At 37.4% G+C, this 11,794-nt stretch overlaps 2 protein-coding genes across 2 annotated transcripts; one reads left to right on the top strand and one right to left on the bottom strand.

Annotated features, from left to right (window-relative positions):
- The first annotated feature begins 533 nt into the window (after positions 1-533).
- On the top strand, positions 534-1,740 carry med9 (mediator complex subunit 9). The gene is made up of 2 exons (XM_014010034.1): positions 534-642; positions 1,291-1,740. Exons 1-2 carry the CDS (start codon positions 563-565, stop codon positions 1,508-1,510), a joined length of 300 nt encoding a protein of 99 aa, XP_013865488.1. The 5' UTR covers positions 534-562; the 3' UTR covers positions 1,511-1,740.
- A 669-nt stretch (positions 1,741-2,409) lies between these two features.
- Positions 2,410-3,741, bottom strand: LOC106518663 (dexamethasone-induced Ras-related protein 1). Its single transcript, XM_014010035.1, has 2 exons — positions 3,367-3,741; positions 2,410-3,269 (listed from the first exon to the last, which is right to left on the bottom strand). The coding sequence occupies exons 1-2, from the start codon at positions 3,635-3,637 to the stop codon at positions 2,746-2,748; spliced, it is 795 nt and encodes a 264-aa protein (XP_013865489.1). The 5' UTR covers positions 3,638-3,741; the 3' UTR covers positions 2,410-2,745.
- Positions 3,742-11,794: the final 8,053 nt, after the last annotated feature.

The raw sequence follows: 11,794 nt of genomic DNA on the forward strand, positions 1-11,794 counted from the left end.
GTGTGTGTGTGTGTGTGTGTGTGTGTGTGTGTGTGTGTGTGTGTGTGTGTGTGTGTGTGTGTTGGGGGGTTATTATAGGCAAAATATTCTGTCATAAAGAAGAAACATTAGAGTTTTAGATTTTGCTTCTGAGAATGGAACATTTTGGCACATCAAGGGAAGAAAAGCTGTGTTTCTACACATTTACTTTCTTCTGCAAACATTGTTAAACACATTGGATTTTTTTTTCAATGTGAAATTAAACTTCTGAAGCTGAAACAAGAGCACTGCCAAGTTATTTGAGTATTGTTATGAGCATGGACTATATATGAACAGATACAAATTTGCTAATAGTACCAAATTATTATGAATAAATATCTTGGATTTAATGAAACACTGACCTATTTAATCGTTAAAAAAATAAGACCAAAAACATATGTGAAATGAAGCCTAAATGTTTAGTTGTGGTAAATTTATTTGAGCCAGTTTAATTCGATTCACTCACACGGGGAAGTCTCCCAAGGTGACGTTTATCAGACGGACGCGTGACGTAATCAATCTGCGCCGTAATCCGTGGAGAATAATGGCGGTTGCTCAACCGAAGCTCGAGAAGGAGAACGAAGATTGTTCTTTGTTGCCTTTAGTTCATGATATTATCAAATGGTAAGAGCTTTGATTGTGTCGTGTGTGCTGCCGTTGCTTGTGTGTTTTTCGGTGTGATCTTTTTTTTGTGAGTGTAATAAGTTACTCTATATGTTCGTATGTTGTTAGCTTTAGCTAACAACATACAGCTACCTATTTGAATGAAGGCTTGCTAAGCTGTCCCCCAAAACAATAAACCATCCTGTTAATTAAAGTCAGGAACAGTTCCTTGTTAAGGTGAAATAAACATTTCTGTATGTTTAGAATTTGGTGCGATTATTCTTTGCATTTTAAAATAAAGAATAAGTCGCAATTTGTTCTCATCAGGCTGCCTTTTTATTTATTTATTTATTTTTTTGGTCAGGAAAAAAAAGTTGGAGTTACAATATACCTACATATTCCCATCGCTCCAAAATACGTTTTAATATTGTTTGAATTTGCACTAATACGAATACAAATTCTCTGTTTGTCAGTTTGTTTTAATAAATTAAACTGTGCTTATCTATTGAATCGTTAAAGTTGATGCAGTTTTGTTAATTTATTTACATTTTGTCTTGATGAGATGTCTCACTATATTATCAATAATTACCTTGTGTTTTCCTTTTAAAAAATGGAAACCAAACGTTGTAAGTCTACAGTAACACTATAATTCTCTTTTGGTTTTTAAAGCATGGACAAAGAGAGCCAGGATGTCCATCAGGAGCTGGCAAAGCTGAAGGCAAAGATCCAGGAGGCTCGGGAGCAGATCTCCAACATGCCGGGAATCGACAGCAGTCCACAGGAGCAGCAGCAGCAGCTGGCCACGCTGAGAGAGCAGGTCCACACCAAGAATCAGCTGCTGCAGAAATACAAAAGCCTCTGCATGTTTGATGTGCCGAAAGCATCATGAGACCGACGACTGCTGCACTGACGGAGGAATTCATCATTAACTATGCAAACATGAGATGGGCACTTAATAAAAGAGGGACTGGTTTATCCTCCAGCTGCCCTGCAGCGATATGCTTTTGAACGTCTTGTATTCATTTGTTCATATTGTGTAAGAGTGTGAATTAAGTTATCTTTACTGAAGATTTTCTTTGTAAATATTTTTGTAATTAAACACTTCTTTTTATAACTTTACTCGCGTTCCAGGATTTCTTGTAAATTATTCATTCATATGTTGCTTTTGTGTGTTTTAGCATTCCAGGATTCCCGCAGGGTCTTAAAACAAAGTGGCAGATAATGTCAGTTGTAAGCTTTAAAATTGAATTTGAAGGAGAATCTATCAAACCGTCACTTTAAGAGAAGTTTTACTGTAATTTTTATTGAATTTGAATCATATGGTCTTTAAAAGATCAAATTTAACTCACTGATTCTTATAAAAACCTTGTATTTTGAATCGTGTTATCACACGAAAGGAACATTTGCATTAAGCTTGAGCAGCTGCAGCAAGGACGGTGTTTTAATAATTGTGCAGTTTTTTTCATCTGAAATATCTTGATGCAACATTTGAATATAGGGAAGAATATTTCCACTATAAACAATGAAATTACCTGAATGAGTTACGTCGACTGGTTCTACTCAATTGAGCTGAGAGAATTCAAAACAAGTTACTCATTTTCTTTCAAAGAATATGAGTAAGTTGCTTTTTTTTTTTCAAAGAAAATGAGTAAATGGTTTTGAATGGAACCAGTTGACATAACTTGGTTAAGTCAGCATTATTTTTGAGTGGACAGGGGGACATTGCAAAATGTTCAGAATATGTTTAAGTGTTATAAATTTGCTGCTCGAAAGGACACACAAGAGGAGGACAGGTTAAAAAAGTAGCAAGTGTTTTATTTTCTCTTTATGCAAAAAAAAAAAATGTCGAGGACATAATAAATACACACACAAATGATTCTCTTTGATCATTCTGCGACAAACATTCAAGTTTCACCCTGTCTGAGAATAAAGGCGAAGTGTAAACATTCTCTTCAATGCTGCTCTCAAAAAACTCACAGAAATACAGATTTACAGCATTTTCAGAGCAACTGCACCACAGCTTTAGATCCAGTGTGGATCCAGATTTCATGTTTTGGTCTCATGTTTCCAAGGCAGACACACTGGCTTCAACAGTTCTAGAGTCTTGGACTTTGCAGTCATTTGTCAGCAGATGATGCAGCCTCTCTCTTTGGCCTGACCGCCTCCTATCGCCTTCTCCTTTATGTACATCAGGTCGCTCTGGACGCTCGGTCTGCGCGCGAGCGGCTCCACGATCCCGTACGCATTCCCGTCCTTGAACTTCTTGTTTCGGAAGGACTTTCTGTGCAGAACGTCGCAGTACTGCAGCGAGACCTTGCAGTGGCGGTCGGGGCTCATCTCGTTCGGCAGCTTGGCCATGGTGAAGAGCGTCTGAAACATCTGGTCCACGTTGGTGTTCTTCTTGGCGGAGACCTCAAAATACGCGCAGTGCTCGTCTCCGGCGACCAGCTGCTCGATCTCTTCGTCCTGCACCTCCCGGTAAAAGTCCTTGTCGCACTTGTTGCCGCAGATGACGAGCGGAACGTCCGCTTTCTCTTTGGTTTTGTTGCGCAGACACGACTTGGTTTCGTGGATCTGGCGCTTCAGGCGCTGCACCTCCTGGAACGAGTCTCTGTTGTCCAGGCTGAACACCAGGATGAAAACATCGCCTGGAAAAACAAAAGAGGGGACATGCACGTTTTAACATACAGTCGGTGCGGATTCTGAGGTGCGCCTGATTTGATTTCAGATCATCCCAAACCTCACCTGTGAGAATTGAGAGTCTCCTCATTGCAGGGAAAGGATGATTTCCAGATGTGTCAAGAATGTCCAGCTGGTAAACGTCCCCCCGGATGCTGTAGAATTTCCTGTGAAAGTCCTCAATAGTAGGAGTGTACTGGTCATCGAATCTCTCATTGAGAAACCGAGAGATGATGGCTGTCTTTCCAACTTTAGTGGAGCCCAGGATCACCATCCGGTGGCAGTTCTTGGCCGGGATGTCGAACTCATTCTCGGACGGCGACATTTTCTTTATCATATTTGCACCCGATTCAGCAGGTGGTCGGGTTCTTTTTCTTTTTCTTTTAAATCCCCCAAACAGCAACAACGTTTCTGTCAGGTCTGGACCTGGCTTTGTGTGCAAGCTGGACGGGCTCAGACCGGCAATTTATAGGAGAAGTTTTGCCGCGCCTCCAAACGCGTCGTGCGTCACCCTGCAGCGCCACCGGGGAGCAGAGGAGCAAGCGGGACCTAAAATCCTAACGTTACCGAGGATGTTTGTGTGCGTCAATTCTGTCCTGCCCTCTTCAGAATGAAACCAGAAAGACACAAGCTTTTGTTTTCACTTTTTACAATGCGTGTGGCACTTTCACCGTAAATGGCATCATTGGGAAACTCTGGATTCACCGAATCAGTTTGGAAAGCGTTCAAAAACTTTTTAAAAATAAACCAAAAGTTAAATTGAAGACCTAACTTTTCTTTAATGTCTGAGTTTTGGATTAAGATCATCTCAAACCTTGATAATAAACCTCCTAATGTTGCATATTTTACATGAACTGTTATTTTTGGACTAATGGGAACGACAAAGTGCAGCACAACCACACCTTATTATTTTTTAGTCATTTGTTTTAATAAACGAAACAAATTCACATAAAACAAAAATACAAATTAAATAAAATGAAAGACAGCAGAAGAAGAAAACAAATCTTGTAATACCTACCCCTATTTTTCAAAAATATATATTAAATTTCAAACCATAAAATTTTAGCAATACAGCAAAACAAAAAAAAATTCAATTTCTCAAACAATAATTCATATAAATACACATTATACAACCTTATACCTCTCCAAAAAGCTTGGTATCTAAAAAAAGTGGTTGTCAACAATTTAATTTGGCAGAGTCCAAAAGCTATTTTTCATATTATTGTTCTTGATTATATTTGCTCTGTTAATGTTGGTTTTAGTTATTTGTTCTCTGTTTTGCACTTTAAAATGTTGCTGTGTGTGAAAGGTAAATAAATAAATTTTGATTTCATATTCAGTTGTAGAGCTTCATGATTAGAGAGTTGAGCTAAAATCTGTCAGAGGTTCATGAGATATTTTGCTAACAGACAAACAAACACCGGCACAATTACACTATTGTCTCCTGCCTTCAGCTAGATTTTTTTTTATTTGCGTGCATTGAAAACACAAAATCACTTGAACAACAAGAAAAAAACATGACATGAGCATGTGAGCTCATATCATATCATCACTCTGAGGAAAAAGTCAAACTGTTTGTGCACTCAGGCAGTCACCAGTAACAAGTAAACTGACTGTTAGTGGAGAGCAGGCTGGAAAAAAAGAAGGTGCAAAACCACACATACAGGAACATTTCCAACAGGACAATATTTGAACTTTTAGGAGTCCTGATTTTGTTACAGGTTAGGCCAAATGTCAGAATGGAAGCAATCAGGCTGCAAACGTCACCAAGAAAAACAAAAAAAAAAAAAAGAAAGAAACCAACAAGCGAAGTCCAGCTGCTCGGAACTGCATCCTGCACGCCCCTCAATCCAATTTGTATCGACTTTCTCATATGGCCTATTAATTAAAGCAGCCCAAGATAGAGCCCGCAGCTTGTGACTCACAAGCCGCTCATCCACTTCACCGTTTTAAGCACTTCTCACCTTTCACCTGTCCTCTCACCTGTGAATCAGTGCGGTGGAAGGAACGATTGCTACTAAAAAAGAAAGTCTTGAATTGAATTGAAGTGTCACTCGTGCTGCCACATCTGACGGTCCTGTCATGATTCATTTCCCCCMCCTTTCTCCTTCTCTGGCAGATTTTGTCTGGCACATTCATCAGCACTCAGTGTTTTTTTTTTTTTACAACCTGTACTCTGTTCTTAAGGTTGAGGAACTTAAACACATAAGCTGGCACGAGCTGCAATGTTTTAGAGGTTGTGAATAAAGCAGTTGGGCTTTGGAAGAAGATAATTGAATGTAATACTCTAAATTTGATCAATTATTTTATGAAATTGCTTAGTTTTCAAACCTATTTTTTAGTTCAGCTCACTGATTTTGTTCATGTATTTGTTCCCTTCTTTTTTTGGGCTGAGACAAAAATATTATGTTATGCAGAACACAATATGCACATGTCAGACACAAGCCTCAGCCATATGTCTCTGTATTTACCTTCACAGCACGTAAAACCACAAACTTGCTGCTGACCTTTTTTTTTTTTTTGGCCTCTGAGGGACAACAGGTTGAAATCAGATAGGTCTACTTAAGCCTGGTTGTTTAAAGTCTCAGAGATGGATTTGTGTAACATGGGTGGAGTGGACCCATTCTGCACCTTTGACTGATTGGTCAGCAATTAAGCCAGCATGTTCCCACAGTTGCATAAAACATGACACGTGCAAAACGTCTCCACCAGCACAAGAACAACTCTATAATGGATAATTAATCTAAAGGAAAATATATCCTTGTGTGTATTTTTAGCTGTTTTCAAACTGCAGTCTGTTTTTAGTTAGACTTTAGTTAGATTTATAGGCATCAAACATAAATTTAATTTAAGTTTCTATAACAAAGGGTGCAACAACATCAATAAAAGCACATTTTCAGCTTAAACCCAATATTTGCTGCTTTATTTGTTTTCTGATAACAGCTAACAAATAGGTTTTGGGTGTTACTTGCTTAGCATCAACATTTTCATCATGACTTTTCTGATACATTCCCTTTAAAAACAACTCACAGACCCTGCAGCTCTGCTGAAACCAGGTCAGGGTAAGTCCTAGAAAACAGTTAGCACCACAGTGTCCTCAGGCTCAGCCTCTTCCAGAGCAGCTCGTTCTGTCAGATAGACCTCGGCGCACACACGCCGTCCTGGCAACACGGCCTTCAGCAGAGTAAACACGCCGGTGGCAGCTTGCTCATGCTACAGTTACACACATTAATTTACTTCTCAGCCCTGTTTGCTCTCAGCAGTTACTAAAAAAAAACAGCCCTTAAAATGATAAGTTTGAGAATAGAACACTACACAGTTCCTCCACACAAAGAGCAGCTACAAATATGTTGAGATAATCTGCAGGCTACAATATATGTGCCTTTGTGAAGTATTGCAATGTTAATTTAATAAACAGTGATGTCTTTGGCCATTGAAGTAGAAGTTCCAGAAATGTTCACATTTTCGTTTATATGTAATGATCCCTGCACTGCTGTGACAGCAGCTCACACATTATATTTAGAAGTGTGTAACTTAAACACTTAATCATTTAGTGAGAAATCTAATTAAAAGCTAACAAGAACATATAGTTTTAAACATTTATGTGACTGTTGTTCATGAATGTCTATTTTAGTGCATTTCTTCAGATACATGCTGACATTTTCTTTTTGTTGTCTTCACAATCTTTGTTCTTTGTGGAAAAAAATAACAGTGCGTGAGCCATTCTAACAGTCTCAGACAAATGCCTCAAACAAATATAAAAATCACACATTCTTTCCAAAGATTTTACATGTCATTATTGTCATTCAGAAACTATATCTTAAAAAGCTTAAAAAATGCATTACATTTATTCTATTATTATTTTTTCTTTTGGAAACAAATCTTTCCTGAAATGGCATCACTGTCAAAAAAATGTAATGTACAGTAACATACTTTAGCTATGGTTGCACGAATTGCATTGCAAAGTATATGACAATGTTACAAAATTAATATATATTCATTATACTTTTAAGAAACTAAATTTTACAGTCAGTATTTTTTATAACAAATTAATCTGTAAACTTGTTATGGTGTCGTTAAAAAACAGATAGTCTGTAGTGTCTATGTCATGAAAACTAGAATTTTGGTTATTTGTATTTACTGTAACAAAAAATATAATTCAATCAAAATTAACCTACGTTCTTTAGGTAATTTTAAAATGTTCATTTTGAAGTTGCACAGTCAGCACTGGTCATTTCAGTTCAAAGAGCTGGGTTCTGTCCTTGTTCGGTGTAACATCCTTGATGAAATCAGACTGTGTGAAGTGAAGCAGGGTCATGTTGTGTTTACATGGCGTGTGTTTCCGAGGCGTTGCGTGTCAAGCCGGGCCATGTGGCAGAAAAACTGTTGAATGAAGCAAGAGAACTGAGATTTCCAATACAAAAGACCTTACAGGTCAGAGTCAATCAGAGTCCTGATAGGCCTGGGCTTAGTTTGCCCACCGCCTGTATGTTTTGATAATCTCCCAATCTGTCAGCTGTGTCATTCATAACATGGAGTACACGCAACATGGTGTTGTAAATCTGTGAAACAAAACAACTTACAGAGCTTTGCTTCGGCCTTATCAAAGAATAATATGACACATTTTACATCAGAACATATAGTTAGAAGAACCAGACTTCTAGCTCCTGTCTGTGCACTCAGCAATAATTTGCCAAACGCTGATTACCTAAAAAAACACAGAGCAAATGGTGGTTCGCAGAGTTCGCCTTCATTGACCTCTCTGACCAAAAAATCCTTCTTACCAGGTGGTTATTTTCGTAATGGACTTACAAGCAGTCATTGCACAGATACATCTCATTATGTGTCCACAGAGGCTATTGGAGAGATTTCAATCAGATCAATATTCATGTTCTCTTTTAGAAAGGAAAAAGAGAAAAAAAGACTCGTCTGTCTTGAAAGCAAAAAAAATACTGACATGTAGAAATAAAACTTGACATTGTTTTTTTCTTTGTATGTGACAAAACATGGTCAACAACAACAATGGTCCCATTTAACAGATCAAATGTGATAAATTATGTTCCCCTTTTGGCTCACTGCACCACTTTTCCCCAAAATGTCACCTTTTTTTCAAGTTGCACTGAGCATTTTTTCCACACTCAAAGTCAATAAAACAACAAACACTAACTGAAAAAAAAATCAATTGAAAATCACCAATTATCTTCAGTATCAGACTGGATTATGTAACCTGGATGAATGGTAACAATTTTATTGATTCAGCTTTAACAAAAACTGTCTTCTTGTGATGAATTATAGTTAGAAGTGCCAAGAAAATAAACTAATTTAGATTCATAACTGCAACAAGTAGCCTACAACTAAAAGAAAAGAAGGCAGCATTTTACATTATTGTGCTTTTGTTTGTTCAAATCCCCAATATATTTTCAATAAATACAATACATGCTGAATATATCTCTGCAGACAAAAGCCCTCTGTTAAAATGTTTTTTGGAAAATTGGCTTTCTTTTTTCCATGAGGCATTCACCAGACCTGAGTTAACAGTCAGCTCCAAATCTGCGTACTTCACTGAGCAGTGGTCAGTAAACATGGCCACTACTGAGTGATCTTATAAATGCTTAACTGTGGACGTCAGTGAACTGCTGCCCTTTGCAGCTCTGTTTACGTAACTTTTATGGCTTTGCCAAAAAAAAGGTGGAAGGTGATGGAAAGACCAAAACTGCAGCAAGTCTTTTCCAAGTACTTTTTTTATGTAACTTCACCCGCACACACCTTTAATACAAGGTAGCACTAACAACAACAAACAACTCTCCAGGCAGTATTAAACTCATGACCATCCATCCACCCACACACATAAACAAACATTACATCAGTTCTCAACAAGCTGCTTGGACATGTCTGCGATCTTGAAAGTGTGAAAAACAATTTCGAAGTGACTGACTCAAGAACCTTAAGTTAAAAGAAAATATTTGTCATGAATGCTGTTGGCTCTTTGGCCTTCAGCATTTTAAAGGGAAGTTTATAAAACCTTCCCATATACTTGAAAATACTTTTTTTTATTAATTATTGATATTTTACAAAACGTTCGCCAATCTCTGATGTTGGCTTGTTGAAATTTTGAATAACCCTAAATCCACTGGTGGGCACAGTTCCCCTAAAGCACTAAAGCACTAGTAGTGGAACTAATTTCCTGATTTGTGCTTTAGGGCTTTTGCTAATTAAAAAAAAAATATTAGTGGATTAGCACTTGCTAAAATTATAGGCTAAGTTTATAAGCACTAACTGAGGTTTTTAAATGTTTTTGATCAACGTTAATGTTAACAGCTGAGGGTGAAAACTGTCACACATTTTGTTCATATGTGTGTCAATCTACTAGGTGACAATATATTGACAATATCTGAACACAAATATGGCTGTGGACTGTCAATGATAAGTCTTAAGAGAGCAACATGGTAATTTGTGACTCGTCTGTTGAAGAATGTTTATGGGTTGACTGGGTTGTTTTAGTGCTTTAGAATTAGCTTTTGCTAATTTTTTTTCAGTGCATTGGTGCTTTAGAATTAGGGGACCTAAATAGTGAGTTAGTGTTTTAGAGCTAGTGGAACAAATTTTCAGATTAGTGCTGCCCACCACTGCCTAAATCGACTCTTACAAAAAACATCCTCCCAAATATAATAAATAGGTTTTAAAGTTTTGTTTTCTCCAACAGCTTAGTTTCACGGTATGTCACAATGCAGTGAGAGCATGAAACATAGATGGGGGGATTTGCCATCTGAAAAAAAGCCCCATGTTCTGTGTAATTTACGGCTGCTCTAATTGTTAGAACAGAGAAAAGAGAAAAAGATTTATTATTAAGTATCAAAGACTGTCACACACAAAAATGACAAATGTAGAAAACTCACAGAACAATGCTGTAAAAAGTAATTTTAAATGTACGTCTGCAGTCAAGAGGAGCAGAATCTGATATTAGGCCTACTGGTGTCTGCAGAAACTACTTCATCAGAGGTATGTGAGCTAGCTAACTTGTTTTTGTGGCTGTGTTTATATAGCATTTGGTTGCTATATAATGCTCATTTACTTCAAACGGACTTCATTTGGATTTTTAGGCTGCCATAGTGCTTTGTGTTGTTAGGTTTGTATAGCCGCTACTGCTAGCATCCTAACATATGGAACAATAGAACAAAGACTCACCCTGGTGAAGACCAAAGAATAATCATCGTGGAGCTGTTTAGTACTGAGGTTGTGGACCAATCCTTTGACAAAAAGTTATACATTTCCAGACTTTTATAGACTTTATCTGCTGTTTGTTTAAGATGTCTGAAGGAGCAGATAGTTTGTGATATCAACAGCTTCCATTGTTGGCAAGTATGTCATTTATCTTCATGACATACGGGTGACATCCAACATAACTGTGATCTAATTGTTCTTTGTCTTGAAAAATGATCTAAATCCATACAATGTAGACTCTATACAATGGTTTCCTCCTCAGACATTTTCCTTCCATGTGACATTGTGCGTCATCAAATCCACGTGACTGAAACCCAGCTATTTCATTCTGATTGTGGTGTAAACTTGAGACCTCACTGTGCATTTAAAACTGAGCTAATTTTGGTACGATCAAGGGTTCAAAATTTTAAAAAATTCAAGCAGCTTCTAAAATCGCCATCTTGTGTTTTAGCAAACACAAAACCTGACTGCTGCTGACATCAGAGTCTTTTTCACATTCATAATGACTCCCATCTAACACTGATTTAGCTGTTTTTGGGTCACCAAGTGTTGTGCGTCAAGGCTGCATCATGGTTTAACACACACTTTTTGGTTTCTCCCGAGGAAAGCATAATCGTGCACGTTCAAGTAAATTATGCATGAAAATATCAGATTTTAATATGAATGGCTCTGACAGTATAAAAAAATCCTTTGTTGAAAATAAATCAGTGCTGGTTTTTATTTCAGAGTTTCTGCATGTAAATGGTTTTGTTTTCATTTGGAGAACAGAGAAGCAGACTAAAATAAATGACTTTCTTCAAAACGGTCTCAAACTGATGACTTATTCCAGGTAGCATTTTAAAAATATTACAAAGTATTGATTTGATTTGATTTGATTTATTGATTYAACAGGAAAAGATTACTAAAAATGAAGCCTGACTCAGCATAATTGCTGTTTTACAGCAGGTCCCTGTTCTGCAGCACATAAACCACTCAGAAATACAGCACCACAATCACATCATTAWACACCATAGACACAAAGACAAACAAGCATACCAAATTTCAGGAAGGCAGCATTTGCAAAATAGGACGTCTAAATATGAGCACAACAAAAARTGTCCAGCAGATGGCAGACAAGATTCTTCTTAAAGGGCTGTAGTTTTGAAATGGATTTTATGTTTTGAGGAATGTCATTCCATGCTTTAGTATAAGCATAGAAGAAAAACCTCTGGCCGTAACAGTTTTTAAAAGTTGGTAATATCAGTTGTCCTTTTGTAACAGATCTAGTTGAATG

This window comes from Austrofundulus limnaeus, unplaced genomic scaffold (assembly GCF_001266775.1).
Source record: "Austrofundulus limnaeus strain Quisiro unplaced genomic scaffold, Austrofundulus_limnaeus-1.0 Scaffold65, whole genome shotgun sequence".
NCBI lineage: Eukaryota > Metazoa > Chordata > Actinopteri > Cyprinodontiformes > Rivulidae > Austrofundulus > Austrofundulus limnaeus.